The 18,901-nt window shown below is 34.6% G+C and overlaps 2 protein-coding genes across 4 annotated transcripts in view; both read right to left on the bottom strand.

Annotated features, from left to right (window-relative positions):
* LOC148952640 (solute carrier family 12 member 8) overlaps positions 1–18,901 on the bottom strand; it is a 213,786-nt gene that overhangs the window by 178,684 nt on the left and 16,201 nt on the right. The window lies entirely within an intron of this gene.
* LOC148952641 (uncharacterized) lies at positions 349–14,118 on the bottom strand. 2 transcript variants are annotated; one of them, XM_089090002.1, is made up of 3 exons: positions 13,891–14,118; positions 4,550–4,680; positions 349–1,127 (listed from the first exon to the last, which is right to left on the bottom strand). In XM_089090002.1, exons 1-3 carry the CDS (start codon positions 13,903–13,905, stop codon positions 1,106–1,108), a joined length of 168 nt encoding a protein of 55 aa, XP_088946128.1. In that variant the 5' UTR covers positions 13,906–14,118; the 3' UTR covers positions 349–1,105. The 2 variants fall into 2 exon arrangements, with proteins under 2 accessions (XP_088946128.1, XP_088946127.1); XM_089090001.1 differs by lacking the exon at positions 13,891–14,118 and adding an exon at positions 13,473–13,503.

Genomic DNA, 18,901 nt, shown 5'->3' with positions numbered 1-18,901 from the left:
AAATACATAAAGAAAGCCTAATAATATAAATAGCTATGAAGTCAAAGCCAGGTTTCTTTTTCCACTCAACCCGATTTATACCCAGTCTAATACCCCTTCTATGTGTATTTTCTATTCCCCAACTTGCTGAAAATTCAAGGGGTCCTTTAGTCTCACAGCAGGAGATGGATAATAAGAACTAAGAATGAGCAATCCATCAAAAGTAATAACTCCGAAGGAATTCAGTTTACGGCCTACGGTAAGAACAGGCGGTAAACTGATAAGACTTTACTTCACACATAGGCCGTGAAACATAGGACTTTACTTCTAGAGTGGGGCCTGACGCATGGGGATGGGGCAAAGAAAAAAATTTAAACTAGTGATCCTCAAGCTGAAGAATAACAGCACAAAGTGAAAAGACCATACAAATACACATCATTCATTTACCATCTGATCCTAGGAAAATAAATTATGGAAATACCTCTGACAAAGAAAACATCTAAAATCAAACAGAAACCTGATTATATAAATCTATAATATGAGACTATATTTTTCCCCGATACTGACATAAATTTTATCTTTGACTGAAAAAAACCTAAAAACTTCAAACCCCTCCCCCTATTAAACATACTATTCTACAGAAAGATGGCTTACTAAGATATAAATTTAAGAACAAGACTCAATTATGTTTACTCTTAAAGGTTAAGGAATGCCAAATTAAGTGCTTGCTAAAGTGACTCACAAGTGACGTTTCTTATTTAACAAGCAATAGTATGGTATCAAAGAATCGAAAAAATAGTGGTCCAAGCATAAGACATTTAAGCTAATTACATCTCACAATTGTAACCGGTTAAAAACAACACTTCCGGGTATTAGATGACTATCACTTGAGTCCATTTTCTGGGTATCACATGGGTACATCACATTGAACCCATTCCGTTTCAGTCCCCATCTTTCAAATTCAATTAGTAGTCTAAAAACCAGGATATAATTTTCAACGGATAGAGATTCATGAGCAACCTTTTCTTCTAGAATATTAGGTGTCGCACTATCGTTGAAAAGCCTCAGGAGGTACAGCGTTTGCCACAACCATCTGTTGAAAGAGTTCAGCCGCTGCATTGTAGTCCTAATTACGACTTTCAAGACATCTAAAACGAGGAACAATCAATCTCAATACACGAATATATTCACGTAATGCCTAAGAATGGGCAGGATAAAGCTTTTAATAATACTACAGTCCCACTACATAAAAAGCTACAGATGAGGATAAACATCTACGCCATGATGGGTTTAAAAAGCCTCATTTTTTTTTTAGTGAAAAGTGCACCAAAAACGGAATTCAGATGACACCAACCCCTATCGTCTCCCAAGAAATCTGCTGGCATGCGCTTCTGTTAGACAGGGAAAGATATCTACATTGCAACCCTGTTGCTCGTCTGGTTTCATATCCAACATGTTAAGATCCTTATGTATTTTATTTTCTCATGCTTTCCCACTACAGAAATTACAATTGTATTAATATCTTTTTTAAGCATAATTCTGAATCTCTGTCAACTCTGTAATCACAGAACGTCTATTCAGATCTGTTACGGTTACAAATCTAGCGGAGGGAATTTGAAATAATTAAGCGGATGGAACGCAACGTTTTTTCAAGAGCTTAATTATTATACAGAGTTCTTTCAACAATTTTTTTAACAGCTGCGGTTATGGTCTTGGAGGATCGTTATTGATCGGAGCGCAACGATAAAAATACTATATTCTTGTCTCTGCATAAAAAAGGGTCAACTGGATTTCCAATAAATTAGTAAAAGGATTTACAATCACGAACTTGATGCACCAGTAGATCGTTCAAAACCAAACTCATAGACATAGTCACCTCTTACTCTGCATCTCTAACCCATAGATCATAGTTACCAAAAAACTTGGCATTGGCACCATGGATCTAGTCATTCTCTATGCTAAGGTAAATTTATTTAACCTTCACAAAACAAAGGTAATAAAACGATAGCAAGTTACAAAAACTCACGCAAGTTTGCCTGGCGTGACCTAAAAATCGGAAAAAAATTCATAAATCGGTGATGCGCCAACTGTCTACGTTATTCTTCATAGATAGGAACCATGGCTTTTAAAGCTTTAAGACTGTACGTAAATCAGAGACAGGGGCACCAATTAGAAAAAATGTGAGAGGAGCAAGGATATTTTTCTGTTTTTTTTTTTTCGCTCTAAGGATACAGAGAAAGGCCTTATCTTTTTCTTTGTTTCTGAGAAAAATACCCACCTCCCCTCAATTTTTTTAACCTATGAGAGCAATTAACCTTTTAGATTTGGAAAATGCTTTTTTTTGTATCTCTGTTCAACAAAACAAAGAAAAATCAAAAATGGTCCTTTTTATATTTTGACATTTCTTCATTAATAATCAATATCATGCCTCCCTCTCTATATATTCGAACAGAGATAAATCCTATGCAAGCATAAACAAATTTTAAGGCGAGTTGCTAGACTACCAGTCCAGCAATTGACTTAAACGAATATGTTTAAATTCGATATTATTAAAAATAAGAATTAAACGATAATATAAAGCGACTCTATGCTATTTACTTGCAAATTTGGTTTTTCATATCTACGGCTAAAGTCAAGAATACTCAAATCAACCATTTCTCTTCTGAGAAGTCTGAAAATCTCTAAGTCTTTGCAGGAGAAGAACACAAAGTGAACGTCGATATGCGCCAGCAATGGCATTGGAGGATCTTTTTCTTCGTGTTTTCAATTAACTATTAACTATTATTATTATATATACTATATATTAACTATTAATTTAACATTTTCACTTAATCAATTTGGTCAATGGTTAATTGAAGCACAAACTGTTTCAGAAGCAACTAAAATAGGGTACCTGAAGAGTTTAATTTTTTAATCAGGTAAGCAAGGGGGAACAAGTATATTTTTCTGTTTCTTTTTTTTCCGTTCTGAGGATACAGAAATAGGCCTTTTTTTCCTTTGTTTCTGAGAAAAATACCCCACTTTCATCAATTTTTAAGATTTGGAAAATACTTTTTTTTGCATTTCCGTTACAAAAAAAAAAAAAAAAAAAAAAAAAAAAAAAAAAAAAAAAGGCCTTCCTATATTTTGACAGATCTTCATTAATAAATCAATAACATCACTGGCTCTCTACATTTTCGTCAATGGCCCAACTACCTGGAAATCAGAAACAATCACGACCAGAGGAGACTGCAATCAAACGTTTCTTATCAGAACTGTTGGTGCTCCAATCTTAACTTGCATTGTATAGAGTCCTATGAAAACACCATTTATATGTAAGTATCAAAAGAAAGATGGCTTGATGAAAAAGAAATTGCCGAAATTAGGAACTGTTTCACGATGAAATAATTTATTTTTATCACAACTAATCGCAATTGCTGTAAAAACTATTGTGGAGTAAACTGAGATTGATATATGTCACGCTCAAGAAAAAGCGCTTTAAGCTGTAAGAGTAAATTATCTTGTCAAACACTGGAATTGCCGAACACAAAAAATAGTTTTATTGCATAGCCCGAACCAAGAGGAAAGGACCAAACCCCCACTAAAAAAAAAATATTTAAAAAAAATTATAGACAAAGACAACATACATATATCTACATTAAACAGCCAAACATCGAGGCAGGGGTCCTCTGGATGAATCTCTGCAACCCCCCCCACCCCCCATATACAAGTTTAGAGGGGGTAATGTTTTGACAACTTTGAAAATTTTATTTCAGATAAGGACACTTAGAATTCCTGCTTGTGAAATAGCTTTAGCAAAGATAAAAAAAATCCACCGAGATACCAATCCCCCCCCTTCCCCCGAAAAAAAATCATCTCTAATCTGGAAAGAGTTAAATATTTACAATATACACTTCAATCAAAGATCTACGGTTGTAGCTCTTAACAGATAGGAGAATGGTGACCAAATTAGGATTTCAGTAGTGAAAGAAAACATGGGCAAAAGTTAAGCACATGCTTCCAAAAATATTTAAGATTCTTTCCGACAATTGTTTCAGTTTTAGCAATTAATATCTAATGTTTGTGTATTTTTGATTCCTCGGCAATCATAGTCTAAGAATTTTCCAGGAGGCAAAAGGTAAAGAATACTGCACTGGACTTTATAGTCCCTACCGGCGGAGCTAATCTTCATTTCATGGCCCTTCAGCCAGGAAGTGCAATGGAAGGGGGAAGCCATGCTTTGCTTCCGCACACTCTTCCTGTTTACCTTAATTAATTTCAATACTATTTGTCTCCTGCAGTGGGCTAAGTTATGCATGATAGATAAAACTAAAAACCTTAGAAATATAGACGGAGCGTTTAATGTACCCTCAGCCTGCTAAGTTAGATTGCGAGGAGGGGGAATGATATGTTCAACTCCAAAACTTCTTAAACAAGTTTCAATAGAAGAAATTTGGACATATTATTAATTGTGAAATTAATCACACAAGGGTCTGGAACCCAAGAGAATGGATTCTCAGAGCGAGGTCAATGCTCTATTCCCCACACCCCAGTCCCAAAACTTGAATATAAAAACAACGGCAAGCCTTACTGTTGAGCATATATCAGGTTCATTCCACTCTGCACAGAAAACTGAGCTATCATTTCCCGATGGACTGTCTCTAATCCTGATGAAGTGCTTGGCTCAACCTTCAGTGGAGTTTCCACTGGCTTAAATGCCATCTATTAATAAGAAAAGATCATTAGTCTAGGTCAGAAAACAAGACGCAGCTAATCCTGCTAATTCAAGTAAATGATTGGTCAATCAATATGATTGTACAACCTTCGAAAATTTCGAAGGCGATGATTGGCTGGCCAATAAAATCCATCCACGCTGCTGGTAGGTTAAATGATGTCAAACAAGACCAAGGCATAATCACCTACGGAACAAGTACTGAAAAAACTCTCCAAAAGTGACCCCGCGTACCTCAGCGCCTCTAGACACAAAGTGCTGTACTACTTAATCGCTCCGAGCCAAAGTACTTTGCTACGAGCCAATAAATTATGCTAGAGCGTGATTCAGGCGGCGAGTGACCGGGAAAGTTGTATTGAATTGTGTAACTATGGTATGTAGTTACCAGGTTCGCATAGGTATGGAATCGTCTCCGGAGACGCGGACTAAGGGTCACTTTTTTTGTGTGGAGAGGATAGGTTTTGTCAGTACTTGTTCCGTAGGTGATTATACTTTGATCAAGACGAGGGTTAACCTAGCTGTTACTTCGAGTTGGGTATTCGAGATTTTCAGTCGCCAGATTTAACGCATGAATGATCATATGGCCTCAATGAACATTTAGGCATTTACAGCCGTTTGTACATTATAAAACCAAAATGTAATGATCAAAACTCTTAGGAATTTTTTGTCTCACTCTTGGGAAACAAAACAGTTCTAATAAATTTTATAATGACTTTCTGCAAAAACATTCTTTAAAATTTTTATTGAAAGTACTTGAGGTAGGCAAATAAAAGACAAGTTTGGATCAAAATCGCCTTCTAAACTGGCTACAATAAGAACAGAAGTTCTCACTTCATTCTTATCACAAAAACTATTTAATTTTCTTTTTGAGTTTACCTTTACTTTAATTATTTACAGCAAATTTTGAAATCCCATTTCCCCATATTGAGACGGTCTTCACTAAAAAAGTGGCATGTTACATAATTTAATTAAATAGCTTAATTTATTTTTGTGACATTGTACGAGTACAAAGAAAAAGAAGCATAGAGTTTGTTTTCTAACAAATAACCAATATTGTCTGTGAAAAAACTAGAACTACGGGTAGGGGTCAAGATAGGAGGTTTTCACAGCAGTAACCATACGAATAAAAACAACAAAACATATCTACTGGTAAATACGCTTGCTAGTATATCTAACAACAACAATAATATATTTCACGAATCGTTACCTACCACAATTAGCCCGCTTAAAATTAGACTATTTCATTTTTGATTACCATAAAATCACAATTTACTGTCAGACTCAAAATAAACATTTAGTTCAAGACCAATTCCCCTCATAGCATTAATAGTTAAGATCGTGGGGTCATGTTGATTCCAAAAAGTAACAACATGTTTATGTTTAACAAGAGAACTCTTAGGCCTCCCAGTTAAAATACAAAGGCCCCCTCCAATAACATCTTGGATCCACTAATTATTTGAATTCCAATAGTATATAGCAGACCTGTCTTATGAGCCTTCACAGGCCCAGGATTCCTCTCGCCTTTTCAAACACTTGAATTCTGGGATCATCTTGGCTCCAGAAAACCATTGTAATTTTCGGCATTTTATATACATATCCGCACATTCCAGATGTACGCTCTCTTAACACGTTTCTGCAACCTGAGTAAAAGGCAGCCACGTTTCTATATACTTGAATGTTCACTGGCATATTTACATATATATTTACTACTACTAATACTAATAACTCACTGCAGCAACAAGCCACTTAAGGCAAAAAAGGCACGCATGCTCCTCCTCAATCCCATATTCAAAGCCTTCCTCTTTTCACTCTACCAAGAAGTTACAATTTTCCTTAATTCCTGCATTAAGATCCCAGTACCCTTTCGAGGACGATCTGCATTTTGTTTGGTCGATAAGGACGATCTTTGGCAATCTGTTATCGTTCATTCTCAGGACGTGTCCAAACCATCTCAACCTCCCTCTCATTACAGTCTTAGAAAGCATGATTGAACCACATTTTTCGTATAGCTTAATTTTTGAAATACAGTCATTCAGACGGCTAACCAAAAGAGTCCATGTACAATTCCTCTGGAAAACATCTAGCAAATCCTCCGCCATCTTTCGAATCCACACGTTTCAGAAACATACTTCAACACTGTCATTATAGTGATTTCCAATATTCTAATATTCGTTAGCAAATTTATTTTCCTATTCTTCCAAACTTCTTTTCAACTACGAAAAAACACCCTGGGCCTTGACAATTCTACTTTTAACGTTTTTATGCATCCGCCATCTTTACTTATAATATTACCCAGGGCAGTGAAGCTATCCATTTCAGCAATCTCCCCACGAGGAGGCAACCCATAGTAAATGAATTAGCTAGGAAGTTTTTTCAGTCTGAAAACGCCCAACAAAGATTAATTAGTTCCTAATTAATTTGGATGTATTGAGGGCATTAAGCCCAAAATCTGACCTGTAAAAATCATGAAAAGTCAGTCTGTAGTTGGTGAAGTGGATTAGTGTGGGTAGTAGCCCCTGTCTGGTTGGATAGAGAAAATCGATCACAAAGTTATTTATTTAAGACATAAAATTGTGGGGCTGAATTGAACACATCAACTCTATATAGCCAGGATTTAATTTTAGCTAAAAACTTAAGTCCTCGTCTAGTCTTTGCCTTTTTTCTCATCCTATAGCATTAGATTCAGAGAAAAAAAGTGGAATAATGCCATTCGTAGGCTATATAGAGGAAACCAGTTTTATATCCTTTTTTCTTGAAACTCTTCCCTCTTAAGGCAAATATTTCAGTCATTTTCTGCCTAGAAGGCAAATATTTCAGTCATTTTCTGCCTAGGTTTGCCTATTTCTAATAATATTTGTTTCCAAACTGCAATCACATATAATTCCTGCGCACGCACCTGCATGAACAGTTTTTTTTTTCTTAAGATTTTCTCACGTTTTACGAAACAGGCCTGAATCACCCACAAAACAAAGTAGATTCCATAATTTAATCAAAACCGGTTACACAAAACACAAGCACACACAGAGAAACAACTCTGTCAGAAAAAAAGCCCAAAAGGTCAACTATATGAAAAATATATAGTTGCATTATATATATAATATAGTTGTACATTATATATAATTTACATATTTACTTCAGTATGCATGTTTTGTAAAATTTGGGAGTTTGCTGCAAAAAGGCGAATTATAAGAATATCATAAAACAATATGTGGGAATTAAATGGCAAGAATTGAATCCTCGTGTACAACCCAGATTGTAAATATAAGAACCCGAGGCGAGAACACTTAATACTACTACTAACAACTCAATGCGGCACCAAGCTGCCAAAGGCCAACAAAACTACGCACGCTCCTCCTCCATCCCAATTCATTCAAATCCATCCTCTTTACACACTCCCAAGAAGTTCCCATTTCCCTTAAATCTTTCCTTAAGACTTCCTCCCTATCCATTCGGGAATTAATATTAAAGCTAAGTTTAGAAGGTAATCTTTCACCACAGAATTGAAAGGTATCAAAAGATGTTTGGATGATGCTTTGGAACCTAGAATGAAAAAAAAGAATTAAATAAAGAACACAACTATATCCCGTCATAGACAAATAATGACGTTCCATTTTATCTCTCTTGTTGAGGATTAAATAATTTCTGAGATCATACTGGCTATTTCTGATAAGACATAGAATCGCCAAGAAAACGAGGACAGTTAACAGTCAGTGAAAAAAATTGAAAAAATATGCAAATATTTCGGTCAAGACCTCCGCTTGACCGTCTTCAGTGCAGAATTGCACTTCAGTACAAAACTGAAATTGGACGACCCTTTCTCAGTAACGGTAAAAGGGTAACTCTTTCGGTGAAAACTCTTTCACCGTTACTGAGAAAGGGTCGTCCAATTTTAGTTCTGTGTTTTTATTTTAAGGTTTTTTTTTTTTATTAGTTTCATTTTGCACTGAGGACGGTCAAGCGGAGGTCTTGACTGAAACATTTGCATAATTTTTCAATTTTTTTCACTGACTGTTAATTGTCCTCGTTTTCTTCACACAATAAAAGCTTCTGGTCAATGACTCTTTAGAAATTTGTTTTAATTTCATATTTAATCCCCTGAAACTCCTCATAGTTAGAAATTACTCACATTTTTCCTGCTCTGAAATTACTATACTCTATCAGTGAATGCAGCCACTTTAAAATGTGACCGATCACGATCAGAGAATTTTCTCCCATAGCTTAATTATTTCGTTGTTTTTGGTTTGCTAAAGCTTTAATAAAACTACTATATAATTAAGAGTATTGGTGACATGACCAAGGCTGTATCCAGGATTCTTGTTGTTGGGAATAAAAAATAAAACTGTACAAAACACATCCAAAAGTGTTCATATGCCTTTTTGTTACTTTTGTACAAGTCGGACAAAATTTAGGGATAAGGGAGGTACAAACGCGGTACCCCCATGGATATCACCTTGGAGATGAGGCCCACCAATAGATAATATGAAAACTATGTGGATAGTATTCATCATATACTAATATGAAAAAAGGGATATACTATAGCGTAGGTGGCGCCAGTTTCCTTCGAGAGCGGAGACCAAATTAGTCAATTCGTTCTTGGATGCTCATAGAAGAGAATGTTTTTCAGCTAAAGACAGGCACATATATTTTGTTACGGATATTGAAAGCAGCCAATAGTTTTACGAAAAGGTTATGGTTATTATACGTAGTTAGGTAAGCAAAACTGTTTTTTTTTCACAGTTCAAGGATAAAGTTGGAATTTTCAGGAAAACGTTCCCTCTTTCTGAAGTGGAAAAGGGGAAAAATATTTTTCAGGTTCCCACGAAACAAAAAAACACTATGGTTTTTTTTTATTGCATGTGGTTATGCATGCATGCATGCATGGCTAGAATATACACAAAATATATGATATTTATAAATATAATATACACAGGATCTTACTGTGACAGGATCCAAAATACCTTCAGTGACCCTTTCAAGACAGGAACATGCATTTTAATTTATTATTATTAATTTATTTTTTAATTGTGACTCGTTTCTTTCAATTATAAAATTCACAATAACAACCCTTTCGTATCCGCAGAATATAAGACAGATCTCGAATTTGGAACAAAAATTAGTCTAGAAAGGGAAACTTTTCGGAACAATAAAAAATTTGATTCCTTTCCGAATTTCTTGGAATTGCTGGAGTGAAAAAATTCACTACAACAACCTTCAGGCTCAAAACTTTTAACAAAAATTATCTTGACCTTCGTTTTTCTCTAATTCTTTTCTTTCTTCTTATATATATAGAGAGAACTAATTTATTAGATGACCAGAAAAGAACAAAAAATATAAAGGTGGCTAGCCATTAAGCTCTAGGGAGCTTGTGTGACTAAAATGCGCAATCCCATAAAGCAACTGACAGGAAAAAAGAAAGAAAAGAAAAAATCGAAAAAAAATTAACCTAAAAAAACACGCAGGGTCATGGGCGTACGTAGCTTCTTCTCGGGGGGGGGGGGGCAGCTCATTCTGTGACGAAGGGTTGAGGGCTGAAGTTATATTGGCAGTTCACAAAACCTTACATTGCCAGCAAATTCTATCATACCTATGAAATCTTTATCAATAAATAATCACCAAAAACCATAAACCATCAATAAGCGTCAGCATTAATCAATCTTCTTGGATTAGACCTAAATCTTTCCAAAACACTATGGATAATTACTTCTTGTTCGACTTTTATTCTGTCATTCCAGCTGTTTATTTCCTGCTTTTTCAACCATCTACCTTTTATCAACTGCTTTTTTAGCCATCTAACTTTTTTCAACTACTTTTTCAACCATATCTAGTGCAAATTTGGAGTTCTAGAGCAGGGGCAGCTGCCTCACTCTGCCCCCCTTCCATACGGCCATGCTCAGAGTTACATAATTATTGTAATCCTAATAGGCCTAGCAAATCCATGAACTAAATTCACAAAAAGATATTAAAAAAAACAACTAGAACATGTAAACTTACCTAAAAACACCCGAAAGGGGCGAAAGATCTGATCTGGAGAGCAACTAACGGCCTTACATAACCCAACATATTTTCTGAATATTATTTTTAAAAGTCTAACAGTCAACAGCACTTTTCTCGGAACATTGGACCACGTTTTGGGACCCTGAAGGGGAAAAGGAAATTTCCCTGGAGGCGTTCTGAGAATAAAATCAGCCTGTCTCGTATTATAACAATGAATGAAGTTACATTACAATGACAAAACGCATTCCGACATTATTATTCAAGATTTGATACATAAATATAACAATAATATGAAATATTAAAATAAATTTGGTATGGCAATGGTAAGCCACTATATGGACACTTTATGATCAAACCCTCCAATAAAGTGAGATTTAATTTATTTGTCTGTTAATGAAAACAGGGTTCTTTGTCCAATCAACTTTCAATTCGAAAGCACTGGCTACGCCAACCACTCATTCCCTTACAATTGCTACCTCCCCAGGTTTCACCAGTTTGGTCATAACCCTTTTTGACCTATTAAAAATACCCAAGACACACTGAGAATTAGGACTGGAAATTCATTCTTGACCGTGAAAGACCATTCTTGACCTTCAGAAAAGGCCTAAGAGAACTCTAGACTTTGGAATAGAAATCCAATATAATTAATATTAATACTTTACTATCTAACTTTTTAGCTATAATTGAAAAATAGCATGAGGTACAAATTCAGTAGTGCAAAAAATGATGGATGTTTGTAGCGAAATAAACCAATTAAAGCCCAAATACCATCATAAACTGACTCTGATGATACCTGATCTTGACCTCAGCCAGGATACGAGGAGATACCTTAAGTCACCTTAACCTCAGGGACGCCCATCCACAAAAAGTCAGGGGGGGGGGGTGAGCCGAGAGTATTAATTATTCTTTTCTTTTTTACCACAAAGGTACAAAAGAAGCATTTTTCCAAATCTAGAAGAGGGGGACATACCTGTTGTTTTTTTTCTTACGAAAATATACAAAAACGTATTTTTCAAAATCTAGGACGGAAACTGCCCACCCCCCCCCCACCCACAAAAAAAAACTCACCAAGAGCAAAACCAGAATTCAACTGGATGGGCAGAGGTGCAGTCGTGTTAGGGAGATCTAATTTAACGGAAAATCCAAATACAATTAATGAAAAACAAAATTAATCAAAGTTTTCTAAATTTTAGGAGAGATGCACACTACCAGACCCTCTTGCTTCTAGAATTGCCGCTTGCTCTTACTTGAAAAAATACTACTCCCACTATTTTAAAAAAAAGACAAATCTTCTTCGTAGTGAAAATTGCTGAAGCCTATCCATCCCTTCCCACTAATAAGCCTAGATTAAAACTAAGCCGAACGTAACAATGACTAAAAACACGCAAGACAAGTCATAATGTAACATGCTTTGCTTACAGTAAATAATTTAAAAAACAAAATTCCAAAATACAATTTTTCAAGCACTTGCAATGATTTGCATTTGTCATAACATCAACAGCAACACACAGAAAAAATAAATTTTAAATATTAATCAAGGTTTAAAAACGTGAGCTACCACAAATAAAGGTGGGCCTACCCCCTTCCAAGCAATATTTGGAATGACGAAATCAAACACATGATTCGCCAATTGATTTCCTGTACATTTGAAAGGAACCCATTTAAAAGGAAGAAAGTATGGATAAAAATTTACTGAATATAGGACTAACGTTTAAGATATAATTATGTTTATTCCTGGAAGTATCAACAGTTCTTGATCTTTCACGGTTATAATGATAAAACCGAAAGGGTTTAGAAATACATTTTGGTTTAGGTAATACGCAAATGATGCTCTGATTTTTGAAGGGTTTTGATGGGGGGATGTCCACTATTTTTCCGAGTTTCAATTTTTGTTCGTTTTCAGTTTGACCTGATTTTTCATTATGACTTCTGTTTATTTTATGTTTCATCTTTTCATCCATGGTAGTATATTTTTGTATATTCATTTTAATTTTTGTTCATTTTATGTTTCATCTTTTCATTCACAATAATTTTTATTCGTTTTAAAATATGAATTATTATGCGGTTATTTCTACTCGTTTTAGGCTTTAATATGGATCTTTATTTTTCCTTCGAAAATCCTTTTTGGAAATTGTTTTTTTCTAACTTAATATCTGTTCTTTTTTTATTTACATTGTTATATTATGGGTAATTTTCTAGAATATTTGGAAAGTATTTTTTTAAGTTTTTCTGCTTATGAGTTAAAATGCTGAATTTTCATTTGACTTTTTGCAAGATTTTGATGTTCACTCAAAATATTCGGTCAGCTGCAGTTTTTTAAATAATATTTTGACGATAAAATTCAGGGTGGATGAAAGGGGAATATTAATTATTCGGACTGGAAATCTGCATCAATGTTCCTTTTTTATTGGGCTGAAGCCATCCTATCCTGAAGAGGGATTTCAGAATAATTCTGAATAGCTTTCTAAATGTACCTGCCTTTCTTTCAATAAGCAAAGGATAATAAATGCTCACACAAATCCTAGCAAAGCATTACTTAATCAATGATTTTGATGAATATTGCTAAAGGACTGTAGAAAAGAAAAATGACATATTGATGACATATTGATAAAACCAAAACTGAAATTTAAGTTGATATAACCTACGCTTTGATACAAGATATACTAAAAGCGAAAGAAATGCTTGGGTCAGCTCTGTCGGTAAAACTGCTTTTGAAACATACAAAGCTACCCAAAACATTGTTGCCAAAACAAGAAATAGTGAGAATAAAACAAGAATGATTACTTACCACCAATACTACATGATAACGTGTGTCGATACAACCTAAGCTACAGTACAAGATATACTAAAAGAAAAGAGGAAAACAAAAATACTTGTCAGCTATATTGAGCAAGGTGGCTACAATAACATCTCGACCCGTCCGAAACATTGTTGCCAATAGAAGATATAGAAGCTTCATACCTGACACAGGCAATTCAGACCACCAATGAGAACAACTGTCGTTGTGAATTATTATGTTCGCCATATTCCAAAAGAGCAAACTTAAAGGAAGAAGATGGTCTTTCGAACCGAGGTTCCCATTTAAATGTCCAAATCTTCAGGGTTTTCTCCTTATTTATAAATATATAGCCTAATATTTAGCCTATTAGGAATATACAACCTAAACTGAAATATAAGACAAATTAAAGTGAAAGAAAGATAAATACTTGTATCAGCTGCATTAATAAAGCTGCCAATGAAAAAATCTAGAGCTGCAAAAAGCATTGTTGCCAGCAGAAGAAACTGCAGCTTTATCACCCATTTGACTCCAGTTAAATTGAGACCACCAAGGAGAAAAACTACTGCTGTTGCCATTGCACGCTGAATCCAAGGCTGTGCCGATTCTTCAACTGTAATTAACGAGGATATTGACTCCGCAAAACCCATGAGACATAATGTCCCTCCAACGCTCTGAAAAATATAAATAAATTAGATTACAGCTTAGGGTTACTGATGATAAAGTGCGTTTACTGTACGCACTGTTAGAATAGACAGTGTATAAAAAAAGAAAGGATAAGCATGTGTAAAACATTTTTGAAAGTTTCCACAGCATTGAGCATAATGGTCATTTTGAAACTTGGAACTGGTGCCATTTGGTGCTGTAGAGGCACCACAGCGCTGCAGGGTCATTGCAGGGGTGGCAGGTTAACCTCTGTTCAGTTTTGGCCAAAAAAGAGCAATCAAGATTTAATTTATGATTATATGAGCCTTCTTCAAAGCATCCACGATCACACTTTCTACGTTGAGGTAAAAAAAAAATGATGATTCACGGGAGGCATGTCACTCTTTACTAAGTCAATTCGACTAGTGTTGACCATAGTAGTTTTTAAATAAATAAATCTGAAAAAAACACGATAAGGCATGCTTTTACCTAAGAACATTAGTTTAAAATCAATCTATGGTAAAGAGCCCCTTCATTTTATTGTCCCTGATAAAATCATCTTTATTTAATTTGTATCTAATCAAATTAGCTATTAATTAGTTGAGACTTTTAATAAACTAGATACTTTGAAAATTGTCTTCTTTAAAAACGTTTAGCTTTATTCAAAGTCTTAGTTGAGGTTTTCAGTAAAGTGTTATGTTAGTTTCCATTTTATTGATAGTTAAGCATTAACAATTGGGTGAGGAGATACAATCAAATCAATACAATGCAAGGAATCAAAACAGAGTCCTATGTTGGTCTGGTCAGAGTGATCAAATAACTTTTATTCCATAGGCTCGAGACTTTATTTTTGTGAATACTACTAATACTGCTACCAATAGCTCATTGCAGCACAAATCCAACTGAGGCCAATGTACCTTCGCACGCTCCTCCACCATCCCAATATATCCAAAGCTTACTCTTCATTCCCTCTCATGAAGTTTAAATTTTGCTTAAGATCCTATCAAAGACATTTCGGCAAAGTTCTCAGGACCTTATCTTAACAAAGAAAAGATCTGAGTTCTTTCCTGTTTGTGATTGTTTATGTGATATTCTTAAATGTACGAATAAGGGTGCATCATTTTTCGTGTGTAGCATCGAGAACAAAAGCCATATGCTGTTCATTTAAGCCTGACTCCTCGTAAAAATCTCAGCTTTCAGCTTGGAGATAACGTAAGGTGGGTCGACGAGTTTATCCACCTTTGTAGCTTACTTAGCGCCCACTATAACCACCCAAAAGACATTATGAGACAGCTGTCACTTGCGAACTCCAAGTTTCAAAGCTCTATTCTGATTTTTTTTTTTTGGGGGGGGGAGGGGGCAATACCTTCCCTTAGATTCTGAAATTTACCTTTATAATTCTTAAAAACCAAAAAGAAAAAAAAAATCCTCTCCATGATTTTGAATAACAGCGTCTAATGCCCATCAAGAGGAACGCTAAAAACAAGACTGTTTTTCTTACTTTTCACCCCTATTGCCATCTATGTCTGTGAATTCTGGACTCTTGAAACAGATGATTAGTGCCGGCTCACTACCTTTGAAACCAAATCACCACAAGGTATTGCTTGTATCAACTACCACCATTGAATCTCTAACACAAAGCTTCTATAAAGTCTCGAGGTCAAACACACCATATTTGACAGAACAAAAATTGATAACACACACCAAACACATGGAAAGCACTCATCTCCCAAAGATTGTGATCGATGGCCTAGTACACAGTTCTCCCCATAAAGGTCGCACCCCCGTGAGATGAAAAGATCAGCAAGCTCCACCTTCTATGTCTGGCAAAATTTTCTACAAGAATTTCATCAACAGTTTCTGGAAGAAGTGGTACCAAAACGAACCTCAAAGACGGATGGGAGCGTCCTTGTAAGTATAAGTTGTCCTTGTAAACAGATGAGTGAAGTAAGTAAAAACTACTAACGCCAATGACAGCGTAGCTCTACCCAATGAAACTACAAAATTTCGGAAACAGTTGACAATTTGATTTTAATTAAAGGTCAAAGTTTATTTTGACCCAACCTGAAATGTGCACAAAGATATCTATTGCCCTTTTTTTTAAAAGAGGTTTTTTTTTATCTTCGGTCCATTGTAAAACAATAGTAAATGCTCGTATAGAAAATAATGAACAAATACGATGATTATATGTTACGGTTTTAAAAATACTTAACGGTGTGGCTGGGTACCACTGATTGTGTGGTACTGGCTGGGTACTGGTGTGTGGTTGTGTGGCTGGGTACCACTGCTCAAAGACAAACATGAGTTTCCTCGTGTTGCCCAGTGTATGAATTCTGCACGTATGAATCTTTATCAAGCTTGGGAGTTAAATTATACTTTGCTTACAAAGAGATAAGCAAAGTTAAATATTTTTCTTTGGAAAATTAGTAGATTACAGATAGCACATAACTAGAACTCAGAACGGAGTTAGCAAACAACAATTTTGTGCTCCCCTTCTTTTTTCTAAAATCTATCAAGCCTTGACTTGAATGAATGGTTTTTTGGTTGATATAAAAAAATGGTAGCAAGAACATTTTACAGAAAATTAATGGCAGGTTAACTTGCACCAGTTAGATCACCAAAACTACAGAAAGCAGCAAACACTACAAAATTATAAGCCAGAATAATGATTATTAATAAATTTAACAGAACCGGAATAATTAATTACAAATATATTACAACAAACAGTTGCGCAAGATATATGTATGGCTCCATGCTTTTGAAAATACCAGTCTGTGAAAAATAAACAAGCAATCAACGATTAATTATTAACTAAAACAAAAATAATTAACATCAATGATTATACCAGAATAAAGGGTGCGTCAAAACACCTCAAAATCTTACCCGCAATGACTCAAGAAGTTGCAATTAATGATAATAATATATATGATATTTAGCAGCTCACATCTGGCAAAGCTAGGTCGAAGGGATCAACTTGCCCAAGTGCTGCTCACCAGAACAACCTACAGCACGAAACTCCCCACGAGGAATACCTAATAGGAGAGCTTTGTGTGATGTAACAAAGTCATAACTTAGAGATGCATCGGAAACTGAAACATTTTTTTTTTTTCTTGAATTTATTAGATTTGAAACATATAAGAGAACTTAATATTTCAATATGGCATTTTAAAATACAAGATCCTAGTAGTTATTTTTATGAAAAATCTCTGTTGATTCTGCCCCCCTCCTTCGGCTCTTAGGTGTTCTGGAACATGTTAAATTCCCTTTGTTAATTGTGAAAGATCTAGATTTTCAATTAGACACCAAATACCATTTATTTCAAATAAATATAAGTTGAAAGATGGAATTCAAATTGAGTCATTTCGGCAAATATAAGTTCTAAAGAAGAAAATATTAAAATTACATGACCTGTGATGGTGGAATAGAATTTTTTTTTATTATTACTATTATTATTTTTGTTTATATTTGTTAGTCATGTTGGGATAGCCTTCCATGCCCACTTGTCCAGCGTTTGTTTTCTTTATATTTTGTTCTGTTTTTTGTTTTTTTATCTTTAAACAGGTTTTTTTTTCTCTCTTCGTTATGTTGAGAAAATGTTTTTTTTTGCGTGTTTTTTTTTTCTGCGTTTTTTATTATTATTAATACCAAGTTTCACGAGCTCTGCTCTCTGTTGGGGGTATATGTTTTTTGTTATGTTGAATTAATCAAATAACACAGTTATGTACTGTCGCCATGAGGAAAAACCTCTCAGAAGTGGTCATCCATAAAGGAAATTCTCTTAGCTCCTTTAAAAGAAGGTATATGACAACACCGTAAACCTGAAAATTTGTTTGGATTTATCTTTTATTTTTACTTAATAAATTCAAAAATAGAGGACCGTTTACTTTTCGTGAAACAGGCTACAAGCTTCGTTTTCATTTTTAATTATTTTCGTGGTTATTGAAATAAAAAATTTGCATCGTTTTCATCTTTCCCTCTTCTTATTATACATATTTTGTATAATAAGAATATGTATATACTACAAATATGTATATACTACAATATGTATATACTCTTCTTATTATACATATTTTGTAGTATATATACATATACTACTTTATTATACATATAATTGAACATTGTCTTGAATCTACCAACACATAATAGCAATTTGAGCAAAATTGTTGTTACGATCCTAGTTATGGTAAAGCATGAATTGCTGCTAGCGGACACAAATCGTAGTATATATGTTTGGAATATGTTTGCAAAAACATGTTTGGTTTAAGCACCTAACTTACGATTTCAACCACGTATTTGTAATTAGTTACTTCAAAACCCAAAACTCCTTGGATTTCCATATTCCGATATTAGTCTCAGATATAAAATTTGAAACAAATTGTGGTAGAAATTGGAACACGTTTGTGGAAATTATGTCTGATTTAAGATACTTAAATTATAATTTCACCTATATATTTGTAATTGGTTAATCCAAAAGCCCATAAACCTTGGATTTCCATATTGTAGCGATAGCCTCAGATTTAAAATCAACAAGCTCAGAAATCCCCCAAGACAAATTTTGATAGGAGTTAGAACACATTCCAAATTACATACAAACAAATAAATATAACAGAATCGTCAAACATAGATAGAAAATTGCAAATATATTTTTCGGAAAAACATAAATTCGATCGAAAAAAAGCAAAATTATACGAATAACATTGGAGATACTGACACTTCGGAGGCATGGGCCTGTAGATACCTCTTGCGTAGGGTTTTACTTAAAAGGTTTACTTCTGTATGCTATATATAGATGTGTA

This window comes from Artemia sp. Qi Xiang Cuo, chromosome 5 (assembly GCF_049724085.1).
Source record: "Artemia sp. Qi Xiang Cuo chromosome 5, ASM4972408v1, whole genome shotgun sequence".
In the NCBI taxonomy this organism is placed as follows: domain Eukaryota; kingdom Metazoa; phylum Arthropoda; class Branchiopoda; order Anostraca; family Artemiidae; genus Artemia; species Artemia sp. Qi Xiang Cuo.
This window is presented reverse-complemented; position numbering and strand designations above follow the sequence as displayed.